This window comes from Aptenodytes forsteri, unplaced genomic scaffold (genome assembly GCF_000699145.1).
Source record: "Aptenodytes forsteri isolate BGI_AS27 unplaced genomic scaffold, ASM69914v1 Scaffold87, whole genome shotgun sequence".
NCBI classification, from domain to species: domain Eukaryota; kingdom Metazoa; phylum Chordata; class Aves; order Sphenisciformes; family Spheniscidae; genus Aptenodytes; species Aptenodytes forsteri.
Genome location: NW_008796041.1, coordinates 1,295,000 through 1,310,349, shown reverse-complemented (window position 1 = coordinate 1,310,349; position 15,350 = coordinate 1,295,000). Strand labels below are relative to the sequence as shown.

Below are 15,350 nucleotides of genomic sequence, written 5' to 3'. Positions count from 1 at the left end.
GTACGTGTGCGTGGCCCGAGCGGGGGGTTTCCAGGCGGATACGTTGAAAACACGGGTGGCCTTAGGGAAGCTGCGGGTGTTTTTCCCGCCTGACAGGCTTCGCTTTCTTGCTTTGCATGTGCTTGTGGAATACTTCCTCTCTTCAGTGTTATAACGGAGCTCTACAGCGACAGAGCTTCCTCTCTCTCCTCATGCAGGGCTGCGTTTCGTTTTATTTTGGGGAGAGTCACGTAATAACTGAATAGTACGTTCTTTTTAAGCCCCGTGGTTCTGCCGTCGTCTCTGTGCCTCTGTGTCCCCTGCGTGGAGGGCCGAGTCTTTTCCATCCGATGCTGTCCTCAAGTGCTCTCGCATCTGCAGTTTGAGGCTGTCTCCCCAGGCCCCTTGCACATCAGTTGTCTGGAAGGTTGATAACAATATGGAGATGCTGCTAACCCTCTTCTGATTATGCAAGACAGTCTTTGTTGTTGTTCTGCAGGGCGAGAACCGGTTATTTTTCCATATTTTATTTGGTGCTGAGCGGGTCATCCACGCTGCTAAATACCATGACAAAAATGAAACATTTTCCTCACCTTTTTCCTTCTCCCTCTCTCCTGTCGACTTCTGCTAATTAATTCATTTTGGTGCTAGAATCATATTGCTGAAATGCAAGTGCACTGACTGATGGTAACAAGTTTAAAGTGTTTTAGGAGCTTTAGTGATGTTTATTTTCAGTGCACGTATCTCGGTGTGCTGTTGGTTAAATTGTGCATAAAACACTGCCAGTGTCCCTTTTGCACATTCTTTATAAGAAACCCCGTATTTTCTTTTATCTTGAGCTTGCCTTAGGACACCATTGCTGAGCTTCCATTAAATCTGGTTGCTGTCAGCTAGGATGTGTAGTTTGGATCAGAGAACACCTTTTGAAAAGTGAGTTAGAAAAATTAATCCATCTGTCATGATTTGGATGGGTTAATGTAAAGCCCCAGTAGCTTGGCTACTCTAAGCTGATTCACGTGCCTCGGTTGGCTTAAGATTTTAACTCCTGGGGAGAATAATTTGGAAACTGTAGAATGGTTGGACGTTGCCTTGAAAGGAAGCCACTCAATAAGGGAATAAGAAATGAGAATAAAGTTATACCTTTTATAAATGGTACGCCTTTTTCAGCTCTGAGTTTGAGCCCCACGTGAAAGAAATGGAACAAGTAGCATGGTTTGCCAGCGCCTGTAATACTAGCCACAAAAATCATCAGAGAAGGTAGAAGTGAGCCAAACATTTTTTTTTTCATAATTTGTAGTTCAAGTGCTGTTGATGCATGCTAAGAAGGCTGATAAATGTGGACACTTCGACATACTCTTAAAATTGCACTGATAACTGTTAAAAATTTATATTCATAGAGTTCACGTAGTCGTTAAGTTAGGTTCCCAAGTTGCTGTGCAAGCTGTGTTGCATTTTTAACTCAAATGATGCAGTGGTAATTTTATGAGATAGAAAAACCTTCCTGTCTGAGGGCTGCGAGACAAGGTCTGTTCTGAAACCTAACGTAGGCCTTTAGAAACATAACATTGTAGTGTTAAGTTTAATTTTCAGTTGCAGCTAGTTTTGTTTATGAACAAAAGGTGGTGTCACCCTTAACGGTATGACTAATGTGAGGTGCCAGAATTGCAGCCTTCATTTGGGTCTGGAGAACAAGTCTTACAAGGAGCGGCTGAGGGAACTGGGGTTGTTTAGCCTGGAGAAAAGGAGGCTGAGGGGAGACCTCATCGCTCTCTACAACTCCCTGAAAGGAGGTTGTAGCGAGGTGGGGGTCGGTCTCTTCTCCCAAGTAACAAGCGATAGGACGAGAGGAAATGGCCTCAAGTTGCACCAGGGGAGGTTTAGATTGGACATGAGGAAAAATGTCTTTACTGAAAGAGTGGTGAAACATTGGAACAGGCTGCCCAGGGAAGTGGTTGAGTCCCCATCCCTGGAAGTATTTAAAAGACGAGTAGATAAGGCACTTAGGGACATGGTTTAGTGGGCATGGTGGTGTTGGGTCGACGGTTGGACTCGATGATCTTGAGGGTCTTTTCCAACCTCAATGATTCTATGATTCTATGATTCTATTTAACCAAATGGTATTTCAGCTTTCTAAGAGCAGAAATTCTCACTTCTGTACAGTCAACTGAATTTGGAAAAAACTACTTTTTTGGTGGAACTTTTTAAAATGTCACTCATACATAGAGTTATTGCACCCACTTGTGGAGGAGATTGAAACTGCAGAAGCTGAGATCCATGAATCTTCCTCTCGTTTTCACCTATTTTAGATTTTAGTGATAATTGAAATCACTGAAGCTGTACAATTTTTTTGTTAAGTCGCAAGCCACCCTTGAATCTCTCTGCTGCAGAAGAGAGCAAGCTGCATTGAAAAGAGCTTCTGCCATGAGATGAGGGTCTAGTATGTATTTGTAAGTGATATAGTTAAGTATTAATAGTGTTGTACAAACCATTACTACAGCTGCTTGTGGCATTTAGGGTACAATTGTCGTAATCTGTGTTTGAGAAGGGCACACTGATACTTGCAAGCTTATGTAGAAGGATTAGTATGATCAATGGAACAGGATTTCCTGTGAGGGGAGACTAAAAGAGGAAGACTTACTCAGCCTGATCAAAAAAAAGTTTAACAAGGATATGGTTCACTGTCTACTCTCTTGATAGGTTTATATTGTCGATCAAAAAGGCTATAATTCTTTCCAAACATAGGAGGTGAATTTGTTGTAGCTAGGTATGTGAGGTTTTTATATTTTTAAAGCTGTATACTTCAGGTATCACACGGAGCCTCCTTTGGCTGTTTCCTCTGGATGACCAGGAAACTCTTGGAACTGCTATGCTGGGCTGCGCTTCTTTTGCATAAGTCTGGTGGAAAGCTTGAGCTTGTATTTTAAAGTGACAGCAAGGGACCATGGCCATTGTCCAGCTACAGCTCTTAAACCCTAAGTGAAGAGAGTTTGAGACATTGCTGGCTCAAGAACAAATGGGTAACAGCTAACTGAACTAACGTGGGATAGAAATTGGAAGATAAGCAAGTGAGGTTCTAGAACAGTTTTTCATACAAATAGTAGTAAGGTAGATAGTAAACCTACGTAGTTTTAAGATGGAGCTTCATTGCTTTAAGAAAGGATTATAGAATGTATTTTTGAAAGAACAGAATTGGGTTTAATACATCAGGGTTCCTTTCCAGGACTTACGTTACATAAAAACAATTTGAATGTTTGACCACTATGACCTACTTTGTCCAACAAGGCTGTCTTAAGACTTAAGAAAGAGCCTGCCCTGTGTACATACTGAGGAAATGGATTTATGTACGTTAGTTTTAATCCTGCTGATAACCAGAAATATTTTGTACTACCTATTCCTTTTAACTACTTTGTGGAATTAAATGCAAATCTAATACGTAAGAAAGCTGATTATTGCTGCATGCTCTTAAATGTTTCACAAATGTGCAGTAGATGTTATCATAAAAGGATAAAGATGAAGTAAAAAATGAAAGTGCTAAAATTGGGTATGAGAGAGAAGGTGATCACTCACTTCTGGTACTGTTCATTGCTAGAGACCCCACAGAGCCTTATTAAACCCTAGTTGAAGTCAACGGAAAGATTCCGGTTGACTTTAGGGAAAGTTTACAACCATCAACGCTAAGAACGATAGAGATCTTTAAGATGATCTCGTCTCTCCTGGTTTTTAAACTGGTTTGCTTCTTTGCACTGTCTTTTTGCTTATGATTCATGCTGATTTTCAGGACTTCAATATTACAACTTAATATCAGAGATGACCTTCCTTGGAATGAGAGTTTCTGTGCTGAAAGCGCCCCGTAGCTCCACAGTGAGACAGGGGACTAATGGTGAATCTCTAATGCATCGTATTTTTCTGCTGCCTGGTGTGCTTTTCAGCTAGAACTGGATTGAGAGAGTGAGTGGACAATCTTATCTTCCTAGGGAGTGTTAGGATGCAGGCTGAGGCATTGAGCTGCAGGTGCAGAGCCTTGCTTTGGGCATATATTCAGCTGCCTTTTGCACGGTGTTAGCCACATCATTCCCGTAAGAGAGACTGACATGCTTTGGTCACACCAACTCCACGTGCCACCTAGACTTGCAACACACGGGTGACTTTTTGACCTTGTTTTTTGGGGAAAGGATCGAGTCATTTACGTGTTTATTTGTGATGTGTGTAAGGTGGAGGTAGGTTCTAGTTCTGATTCTTTCTCCATAGCAGACAATTTTTACCACTGTCTTCTTGGTATAAGGTTTTTTTCCACTTTCACAGTGGAGTGCGTAGTTCTGTTGTGGTAATGCTGTGTTGACAGAGCACTTCACCCAGATCAGAATGAAACAATTTGACTGAAATGGATCCATTTTGTCTCTGTGTGTGTGTCTGATCTTTAAATAGTTAAGGAGGGTGTCTTCAGCCAGCATGGTTACTCAGCGGCCGATAAGACTATTACAACTATGCTAAGTCAGGGATTTGACCCAAACTTCTGCTTCTCCTTTGAATTATTTGACTCTGAAACCATCAGGTGGAGCTGAAAATGTGAATTGCACTTGCCATCACATGTCCCTAACTTTCTCCAGCAAGTTTTGTTAACTTAGAACGCAGAAATGAACCTTTTAACTTTACTCTGAAAGCAAATATTGACTTTTTTGCCCTCCTGTGCAAAGTCCAGATTACTATGAAAAAGCCTGACATTCCTGAAAATGGCAGCTGAGACATCCACAGAAGTTCCAAAAACTGCTAGACAATTCATCCTTAAAGAAGAGGTATAACATGCTTGGTTTTGACATGTTTTATTGTTAAATAACAATTATTTGAAACTGATCAGAATGTTTGTGAGTGCAGAGTAAGAAATGCTATAGATGCTGTATGTTTGTAAAATCTATTCGATAGACAAAACACTTCTTCCTGATGGTCAGAGAGTTTAAAAAAGGTGGCATTTCTCTTTGTTGAAATAATCATACAAATTATCAATGGGGAGAGAGAAATCTACAGTGCTGCATTATTTTAAGCTTCTTTTTTTTTTTTTTATTTTGCAGCTGGTTCTTGTATTGTCTGTTCGGGCTGTTTTCAGTGTTCAGAAATAATGCTGATACCTCTGAGAGGCTATACAAATCGGTGGATCATGAAACAGCCTTGTTTTCCGTTCCTTTCAGATGATGAACCACTAAAAGTTGCCTTAACATTTAGGATTGTACCTTCTTTGATGCTTTCTGAAAGGGTTTGAATTTAGATAATTGCTGTTCTAAAGACATTAGTAAGGCGGTAGTAAGATTTTTTTCAAAAATATTATGGTTGCATCTTCACAGAATCAGAAAATATAAGGTCCTGAGAAAGGAATTTGGAGATACTTCTGGGTGCTTATTAGGAGCACTTTCACCCTAAGTAAAACCGCCTACATTTGTTTCTGTTCTCTTTTAAGTGAATTCTTAAAAGTTAATCTTTGGTGGTAAAGGCAGGTTTGGCAACAGCACCACGCTGCTGTTATAACACAAATGTTGTTTCTTTTATCCAGTGTTCCTTCCTTGGAATGAACAGAGTCTTGTTTTTTCTTTAGGTTTCAAGGTACAAAACTTTTTCAGGAAAGAAGAAACTCACATTGTTGGGATATATTTATGGCTTTTCCCTTTGGGTGGTTTTTTTAATATGAATATTTCTCGAGCAATAAAGGTTTCATTTTTGTAAGCTTTTCGGGTTTTCTGTTAAGACCTGTGTTTTTGCAGGTAACATTTTCATTTTATCCTTTCCCCCCCATAATGCCTCTTAGTTCTCCTCCTTCAGAATATTGTACTTTTTGGTGTCATTGGAAGTTTGTAATTAGATTTAAAAGCTTTTTAAAAGCTATTTAGTTTTTTCAGTCATTTTGTGGGATTAATACAGGAGAGTATTTACCATGCCTCTGCCAGTGGCCCTTATATTAAAAGTGGTTCTGTAACTCTTCAGCAACTACGTGGTCTGACGTTGGAATATTTTCTTCCATGAAAGTAGCAGCTGGTCTTACATCCTTCTTCCTGTTTCTGGGAACAGTCAGGCTGTTGTAAGCAAAAGCAGATGTTGTTTGCCCATCAAAGTAATAGATAAAGCAATAAAAATAACTCATTCTAAAACTGAGTGTGGTAAGTGCAACACATCCTGCAAAGTGTCCTTAGGCCCTAAATAGGGGATTTAGCAAAGCAGAAGTTATGCTTCTGGGCCAGCTTCCGCAAGTTTTAATTGTGCACCCAACAAGGCGGGTGACAAAATTATCTTTTTCTTCTAGGGAAACCTGGCAACTTTCAGTTTTCTCACCCTGTAGGCCGTTAGCATCAAGAGTTTCACCAGACTTCAGAGGATTGTGGAACACTTCCATTGTAAATATTTATGCTACATGTCGCACAGTACTTTTTAATTATTGCTCCATGACAGTAGAGGCCAAAAGCAGTATTTAAGAATATCTGATTAAAAACAAGACATTTTGTTTGACGTTGTTTGTCTTGTACACATAAAACCTACTTTTTTCTTTTTTCTTTTTTCTTTTTTCTTTTTTTTTTTTGTCTTTTTGGAGCTTGGATAGGTCTAATTTCTTACAGACTAGGGATTTCTTTTTCCTCTAAGATTCCTGGGGACAGTGATGTGGTTCTGATTTCAGCCATTTCCCCCTTTCTGCTTAGCAAACGATAACTTGGTGACAGGGGTAATGATCTGCCAGTTCTGTTGAATGCTGCAGCAATATGGGACCACGATCAATAATCTAGTCCTTTGTGTTCTCTGCAATGTTTAAAAAAATTCATTAACGCAAAACATTTGGCTGTGTTTACTTAACTGAAGTATGTATATTCCTCTCCTTGGACAACCAATGGAACTTGATGTTCATCTGTTTCTCTTTTGGGTCTTCCTGTGCTCTAATTCTGCAGTGATTTAGGAGTGAATGCAAAGCTATTTAAAATATACCTGAATGCTTCCGAACGGAATTACTTCTTGTACCTGTAATGAGCATAATATACTTCATCTCCCTGCCTGCTGTTTTTGTGACCACAAAGCCATTAGAAAGCCCTTTTGAGAACACGCAGCTCTCCTTTTCCAATTCCTGTTACGTGGAAATACTATACTTTACAAAATAAATGCCAAAGTGCTTAGATGTGAAATACGTGTAGCTGTGTTTACAGTCATAGGAGTGCTATTGTTATTTCGAATGCCTATCAAAAGAATTGTTCTGAAGAACACATTTTAAGAATTACATGAGTTCATCCAGCTCAGTTATAATTTACTGGACACCTGAATCACTTCTCATTTGCCTTCTGCCTCCAGCTGATGTGGTATTGTGCTTCTGTACTCTAGTTATAGCTGCATCATATACTACATTTCATTTCTCTATTTTTTTTAGCTGGTGAATCTCTTGGTTTTAAGTTCAAGATCTACATGGCCACATGGGCCCTGTGTGCTCCATGTCCTGCACTAGAGGACACTAGCGTGCCAACCACAGGAATGGCCTCTCGGACTTCATCGTTTGCTACAATTTAATGTTGCGGGTTTTTTCCCAGATCCCCTTTTCCCCTTGCTTATGCTTGCTCCGTTGCTGTCAGCAGTGTGCCTCATTAGACAATAGGAAGTGATTTGTTCATCTTACCGATTACTTCTGATTTCTGTGGTCAGACCTATGACCAACTTGATAGAAAATTCTGGAGACAAGCTTCTTGTCTGCCTATACCTTTAGCAAAGCTTAAAATACAAGTTACATTAAAAGAAGTAAAGTGCTGGGCTAATACCTAGGGACTTTTCCCTTTTAAAGGAATTACAGAAAAGATGAGGAAACATCACAGGGCAAATAAACTCACTTAGCTCAGAAAAGACACTTTGTAATAATGTTAATGCCAAGCACTCAATCAGCAGCTCTCAGAAATCCTAAAAGGGCAGGTATGTATCACTGCTCGCAGTTACAGAAACAGCGGTTAAGCAAAGCCACAGTCTGAGATCATGGCAAGAAAAGTTTCAAAATAGTTTGGATTTCCGTCTTGCATGCTTAGCTGTTAGGCTGTGCTGTCTGATAAGTGGGCACTCGTAACCACCAGCGTAGCTACAGCCTGTGCAGACCAGTGACCGTTTTTCAGCTGAAACGTGACCTTTGCAAAATCCTTCTAAAAAGATGAGGACTTTCCAGTACATAAAATCCCACCGAATTCATTGAAATGTGGTTATAAAAGTCACGTTAAGAAAAGTTACTGGGCTTACTTTCTATTCCTATTAAAGAACTTGGAGTAAATTTTTTTTTTCCGTAATAGCTACAGGAATGTTCCTGCATGTATTCTGATGCTGAGATTTTGTCTTCAAAAGAATCCAAAAATAGCCATGTTGTTTTTCCCCTTAGCCCCCAAATATCTTTGGGATTAATCTTATAATGTATTTAACAAAGAATTCTTTATTTTAGGTAATTGTAGAAGGAAAATGGGTGAAGCTTGAAGAAACAACTTATACTGATCCCTTTGGTAAAACCAGGTAATTGCCTTTCTGGCGTTTCAGATTCCTATAATGTTCCCAATTGTATGGACTAGCCTCAGGCTAGAGAATATGAGCATTACAAACCTGTTACTCAACACAAGATGAGGTCTAGCCATTGTGCAATTCCTTTATAGTTTGTACTGTTCAGAGAAAAAAAAAAAATCTTACTCTTGCAGATGTGCTAGCATGTGGGATCAAATTTGGCTCCAAATTCTTTTGGGCACATGGGACCCTGGTTTACCTTGCATTTTCTCTTCCTTGTAAAGACGCTGTGCAGAAGCAAGTTCTAGCTATGCAACTGGACTGTGATGATCAGAGAGCCTGTCCTGTGGCTTTTCAGGTCCTTTATTAAGGGCTTCTTTTTTCCTGCTGATGGTGCTGGATCTTGCATACTGTTGACAAGTTGCTGTCCTCTTGTATATTATCACACCTGTCCAATTCTTTCTATGCTTTAGTTTTGCTGTATTTATCTAGATATGACAACACGGCTTTACTTCCTGCCCCTTAATGTATTGGATTCTGTACTGATTGCTTTCTCTAGTGCCTCCCAGTTCATCAGCAAAGTATCCTTTTAAAAAATAGCAAAGATTGGAGCTTTTGTGAAAGGATTTTATTGCTGGTGGACTTTTGGTTTTTACTCATCCCGTTGCTTATTTTGAGAGTGAAGCTTTGGTCTTCCTTGCCTATAGGCTCCTTGTGTGCTCAAGTAACTGAGCTGAGAGTTCACAATAACTTACACTCTAAACCTTATGCAAAAGCAAGATAAAAAATAGAATGCATGTGGTCTTGCTACAAAACTGTCTTTCAAAATCTGACATGTTTAATATATAAATTGCTTTATTCTGCACTTTTCCAGCATCGCTTTTGTAAGACTTGCATGTTCTGTGACAATCATTTATGTCTTTCTCTCTCCCTCCTTTAAGTAGGCAAAACAAAATTATACTACAGACATTTTGTAGTGCCAGTGCATGACAGGGCTTGCCGAAGGCCAGCTGTTTTCTTATGGGGCCTCACTGTGTGATGGTATATTTTGCTTTTAAATGACAGTAGCAAGGGTAGAAGAAGACTTACAAATAAAATGGATATTGTTCCTTTTAATGTATTCATTTGTTCTTTTCTCTGTGTTAAACAGAACTTGGGAAACGGTAAAGCGTACTGGCAACAAAAAGGGCATTTCAGCTGATGGTAAGACAGTGGTGACTTTTTTTGTTTGCATTTTTTCTTTTTATCAGTTCTTCTGATAAACTCACAGCTCAGTTAGAGCCGATCTATTTCTGAATGAATGAGGATGCGGAACAAATAGCTCAGCAGAGCTTGCTGTGTACCCCTGAGCTAATGAAATGCTCATGTCAGTGCTGAAGAATCAGAACCTGACTGGCCGGAGTGTTTTCCCAAGACCATTGTATTCACTTTAGAACAATGGAACAATTTCAAAGACATGATGGATGCCCTGATACAGAGTAGCTTACAGACTGGTGAAGTGGGTCTGCTGCTAGGGGCTAGGGATACAGTTCTCTTTGGGCAAAAGAGGGACATGATTTAGCCATGAAAGGAGTGTAGGAGAGGGTTCCATACAATGGCTTCCAAACAGTCTCTAGATGTTGGTGGGCTAAGGCTCAGTCTTGCTTGGTATGTCTGCCTCCTGGTCCCATTTTGGGCTTTTATCTCTGTCCTGGTTTCGGCAGGGATAGAGTTAATTTCCTTCCTAGTAGCTGGTACAGTGCTGTGTTTTGGATTTAGGATGAGAACAAAGTTGATAAGGCACCGATGTTTTAGTTGTTGCTAGGTAATGCTTATGCTAGTCAAGGACCTTTCAGCTTCCCATGCTCTACCGACTGAGAAGGCTGGAGGTGCACAAGAAGCTGGGAGGGGGCACAGCCAAACTGGCCAAAGAAACATTCCATACCATGTGATGTCATGCTCAGTACATAAACTGGGGAAAGCTGGCTGGGGGGGCCGCTGCTCGGGGACTAGCTGGGCATCGGTCGGTGGGTGGTGAGCAATTGCACTGTGCATCACTTGCTTTGTGTATTATTAGTATTATTATTATTATTTATTTCAATTATTAAACTGTTTTTATCTCAACCCATGAGTTTTTCTCACTTCTACTCTTCCAATTCTCTCCCCCATCCCACCGGGGGGGGTGGGGGGGAGTGAGTGAGCGGCTGTGTGGGGCTCAGTTGCCGACTGAGGTTAAACCACAACAATCTCTCACCACGCGTGATGTACGGAGCTTAAATTCATAGTTCAGGATTCTGGAGCAGGTGTCTAATGCTCAGAGTAACAGTATGTGGGTTCCTTTCCAGATCTAGCACTAAATACTCACTCTCTGCTATACTCAAATACTATGTACTTGTGTCTTCCGTTGCTATTTGTAGGTGTAGCAGTGATAGCTATACTACAGAGAACTCTCCACTACGACTGCATTGTCCTAGTGAAACAGTTCAGGCCCCCAATTAACAGCTATTGCTTGGAATTTCCTGCAGGTAAGTGACTGAAACATTAAGATGAGTTACATAAAGCTGACAGTTAAGTGTGTTTAAATGTGCTTGGAGCATCAATCTTAATGAAGTAGCTCTAACCAGAAAATCATGGTAAGCTCTGTAGCTCAGTGTGCTATTCAAAAATAGGAATATTTGATAATGAAGAATACAAAATAAACATCATTCATTTTAGCAGATTGGAGGCATTTTGCATGGTAGCCTGTTAGTAGAGTATTGCATTTCCCTCCACTCCTCCTTTCTGTTAAGAGCTGAAGCATTTGGCTTCTTTCCCTCATGAGAATACTAATGCCATTTCCTGGGAAGGTAGCATGCTCCTGTAGATAATCAGTTGGAAGACATGGGCAGCAGCATGATGAATCCTGGAACTGGAGTCCTTCCTAGCGCCTCAGTTTATCCCTCTGTAAAAATAGGGTAGTGACAGTGTTTCACCTCATTTGTAAAGCTGGATTAGATCTTGGGATGCGTACTGCTGTTAAGTGCTAACTTTTTAATTGTTCTTGTGTATTATTTCTCAGGTCTCATCTAACTTTTTAATTGTTCTTGTGTATTATTTATCTCTCAGGTCTCATTGAGGAAAATGAGACTGCAGAAAGCGCTGCATTGCGAGAGTTGGAGGAAGAAACTGGGTACAAGGGGGAAGTCGTTGAATGTACTCCAGGTCTTTGCTTTTTTTTTTATTTTTCCAAAGCTAATTCTGTCTGTGATGAGTACTCTGGATGTCTAAAATGCTCTAAACCAAAGGAAAAATCTACGCAGAAAAGTCTATGCAGATTAGCAGAGAGTAGTATCCCATGCCTGTACCAATGAGACTTTGGTCCTTTATGAGTCAGTTGCTGAACTCCTGTTAAACACACAGGACTAAAGTAACAGTTTGATGTCTGTACTTTGCTGTTAAGATCCTTTACGCAAAACCCAATTATTCAAGCTGGGATTTGGCACATTAGTATAAAGGTCTAAACTGCTGGACTTAATGTGAAGAACATCTGTGAACTTAGGTAGAAAAAATAGCTGCATGATGCAGTCCGAGTGGAGGTCACCCTCACGTCAGCTGTGGGGAGGTGACAGTACTCAGGTTCTCCAACCAGAAAGAAGAAAGGAGGGAATAACTGGAGTAAAGCCAGAGATCCTTTGGAACGTGATTGTTGCCAATCCAATGCTTCCTACATAAAACAAAACGAAGGCAAAACAAGGGCCATAAATAAAACTTGAGAAGGTAGGTAGAAAGGTGAGGCAACTTGCATATGATTTCAAGTAAATGTCATTATAGTTGAGACTTGGCTCTTGATTATCCAGTACGACTACATGCTGGGGACTGAGAGAGGGAGACAGGCAATGGCAAACTTAGACTCTTAACAGGCTGAGGAAGTCTGTAAGGGAACTATAGTTTACAGTTTAATCTTCAGTCTATGGAATGGAAAGGAAACCTAGGTGCTGAAAACAAGTCTTGCAAGGAATCTGTGAGAGCCGAGAGTTACAGAAACATTACTCTTAAGAACATGTGAAAACAAAACTTTTCACAACTCTTCCAGCATGAACTTCTGCCAAGTATGTGTTCTCCTATTGTATCAGATGTATTTGTGCGAAAGCTTTTGTTAAAATGTCAAGGTGCCTTTTGAAAAATTAACCTCTACATGTGCTTGTTGGCAGCTCTCTGCTTGGACCCAGGTTTGTCAAACAGCACAACACACATTGTGAGCGTCATCATTAACGGAGATGAGGCTGAGAATACGAGACCTAAACAAAAACTTGGTGAGTTTTGTACCATTCATTCGAAAATTCTGAGAAGACAACAAAACAAACAATGGGTTTAAAAGAACTACCCCTACCACTGCATCTCTTCTGTCCTAGCTGATTTAGATGCTGTACATCCTTCAAATCATATCCTGCAGTCTAGACAAGCAGAGCTGTATTTCTTTGCTAAACTCACTGGGGAGGCCTAGATGTTAAGTGTCGGGCATTGGCACGCCCAGAATGAGACATTTAGGTGCCAAACTTCAGTGAGAGCCATAAGCACTTGTGAACTTAGATAGTCCTCTTAGCTGTGGCTTGACCTTGGAAGAAACTACAGTGTCACTCATAATCAGTCAGCTATCGAAATGCTTTTTAGTTGTACATTCAAGTGTATTTCAAAATCCTTAACTTACTACGTCGTTTTTTCCTACTTGCAGATGACGGAGGTACGTTACGTAGCTGTGCTCACAGTGACAGTAAGGTCAAGTGTGATCTCCGTATGGCAAGTTTTACTTAGAAAATGTCAGTTAAAACTGGATTTCATTTGGGCTTGGTTAATCTCCTGATCCTGAGCAAGCATGCATGAGATCGGCTTTGGCCTAGACATGAAAATTCCTGTGGGGTGTTATCGCATCAGTCACCTTCAAGTATTGCACCTATAGCACCAGTATCTCAGGAAACACAAATTGCTGAATCCACAACAGCTGTAGATCAAGCCCCAAAGACAACCAATTCAGATAGACGGGGGAGGTGTCAATTCATCAAGAACAAACCCTTTCTCTCTCTGCTGTTTTGGTCTTCAAATGCATCTACAATCCATCACTGTACCACTATCTGCCAACCCCAAGTCCCCTTCAACAGTACACTGTCCATTCTCAGAAGGGAGCAGGTCTCCTTTTAGAAGGATTCTTACCCTCTGTAGCTGTCAGCTACGCTGTGTTTTTCCCAGCTCTTTCCCAGTTTCTTTCTGCCAAACCTGGTTTTTAATGACCCCAGTCATTAAATGATGGGGGTCATAATGCCTTCCCCCATTTAATTGGCCTTTTTGTGATATAGGAAGGCTCACAGCTTTTGGATGGTGATGAGCATTAAGCCAGTTTGTTTCCCCTTTCAAGTTGTAAGAAACAGGACACTGAGGTAGGCCTCCTCTACTGTTCACTAAATTAAAGGCGCATAAATTTTTTTCTTCTCTCCTAGAATTTGTGGAAGTCATTTCACTTCCAAAGAACGACCTACTGCAAAGAATTGACGGTAAGAGCTTTCTGACACATTCAGTGCACTAATGTGAGCTTCAGGAAACCCTTAGCTTCTCCTCTCATAGCTCCTTGTTGCATTTCTTGTCCTAGAATACTGTATCTTAAACAAAAAGTTGGGAGAGACTTGGCCAGGTGACAGAGTTAGTGATAGCGGTAGGCGTTGGCATTAAGTCTTCATGTCTGGAATGCTACACATCTTCATTTCAGTAAAGGACTTAAATTTCTGTAGAGGAGAAATTTTAACAGCAGCATCTCATAATTTTTATTTTTTTTGTTTGTTTTCAGAACTAGTAGCAGAAGAACATATTGCAGTGGATGCCAGGGTTTATACTTACGCATTGGCCCTGAAGCGTGCAGCAGAGAAACCGCTCCAAGTTCCTTTTATGAAGTTCTAAAACTAGACGATGGGAAATTTAGTTGAAAACTGCCCAATTCAGATGGCTTAGAAGTATAACTCTTCTTGTAACAAAGGTCCTTTGCTTTACTTGTAGAGCAAAACCAGTATTTGAAGGAATGATTCTGATATTTTCATCTGGAATTATATAACTGACAAAAAGCATTTCTTCTAACTGCTCAGTCTATCAAGCCTTGACAGAATAATCCTAATAAAAATGCCGTTTAATTTTCAGAATGGTTTGTTTCTCACTGTATTCATCATTGCACTTATGTTTCCGTATAAGGAAGATGCGTAAGTAACTGTAGTTGATGGTGTAACACCATCTGTTGAAGATGAGGAAGACAGCAGGAAGAAGTAAGTAACTGTAGTTGATGGTGTAACACCGTCTGTTGAAGATGAAGACAGCAGGAAGAGCGCACTTCTCTCTCGTCCGCAGGCAGCAGCCTTTGAACAACTATAGGTAATTTTCTGCAATAGAAGCAGCAGCAACAGCTACCCGGGGACACAGCGCGCATGCTCTAGCTGCAGTGTTTAAAACTGCAGTTTCTGGAACTTCCTTTTATGGTTTAGACCTGAAGGTGTTGCTTCCTTCTCCCAGGAAAGAGAAAATTGGTTTGTTTGACCTAAGAAAATAGAGACTCCGACAGCGATGACGACAGTGATGACGACAGTAACAACACAACGTCCACTGGTGCAGGACCCAGCCAGGGGATTCCGTTTAAGGTATGGGCTTACCTACATGCCCCGAGACAGCGCAGCCCTGCAGTTCTCCCTCTCCCTGGGACACATCCGTGTATCCAGGCCGCACCTTAGTTCCGTCTAATCACTTCTAGGTAAATCTTCTGCCAAACAAACCTTCAGTGTACCTGTGCACAGTCGACTGCTTCTAATTAGGTAAACCACCACCACTGCTTAAAGGTTAGGATCTAGGAGTTGTAATGAACATATGCTAATATCAAAGTCTTGCCTCTGAAATAAATT

At 40.6% G+C, this 15,350-nt stretch overlaps 1 protein-coding gene across 7 annotated transcripts; it reads left to right on the top strand.

The window, feature by feature from the left end:
- Positions 1–2,114: 2,114 nt before the first annotated feature.
- NUDT5 (nudix hydrolase 5) lies at positions 2,115–14,603 on the top strand. Of its 7 annotated transcripts, none has more exons than XM_019473709.1 (10): positions 2,115–2,426; positions 4,674–4,772; positions 8,411–8,478; positions 9,614–9,666; positions 10,860–10,967; positions 11,548–11,643; positions 12,633–12,734; positions 13,154–13,162; positions 13,914–13,967; positions 14,258–14,603. In XM_019473709.1, the coding sequence occupies exons 2-10, from the start codon at positions 4,710–4,712 to the stop codon at positions 14,365–14,367; spliced, it is 663 nt and encodes a 220-aa protein (XP_019329254.1). In that variant the 5' UTR covers positions 2,115–2,426; positions 4,674–4,709; the 3' UTR covers positions 14,368–14,603. The 7 variants fall into 7 exon arrangements, with proteins under 7 accessions (XP_019329254.1, XP_009283765.1, XP_009283763.1 ...); XM_009285490.1 differs by lacking the exon at positions 2,115–2,426 and adding an exon at positions 3,764–3,859 and having other exon boundaries at positions 4,679–4,772; XM_009285488.1 differs by lacking the exon at positions 2,115–2,426 and adding an exon at positions 3,764–3,859.
- The last annotated feature ends 747 nt before the right edge of the window (positions 14,604–15,350 follow it).

What these genes read in the sequence shown, in the direction of transcription:
- NUDT5 (XM_019473709.1), top strand. Translation starts at nt 4,710, where the DNA reads ATGGCAGCTGAGACATCCACAGAAGTTCCAAAAACTGCTAGACAATTC. An exon ending in AATTCATCCTTAAAGAAGAG is followed by an intron (nt 4,773 to 8,410) that starts GTATAACATGCT and finishes TCTTTATTTTAG; the next exon opens with GTAATTGTAGAAGGAAAATG. An exon ending in GATCCCTTTGGTAAAACCAG is followed by an intron (nt 8,479 to 9,613) that starts GTAATTGCCTTT and finishes TGTGTTAAACAG; the next exon opens with AACTTGGGAAACGGTAAAGC.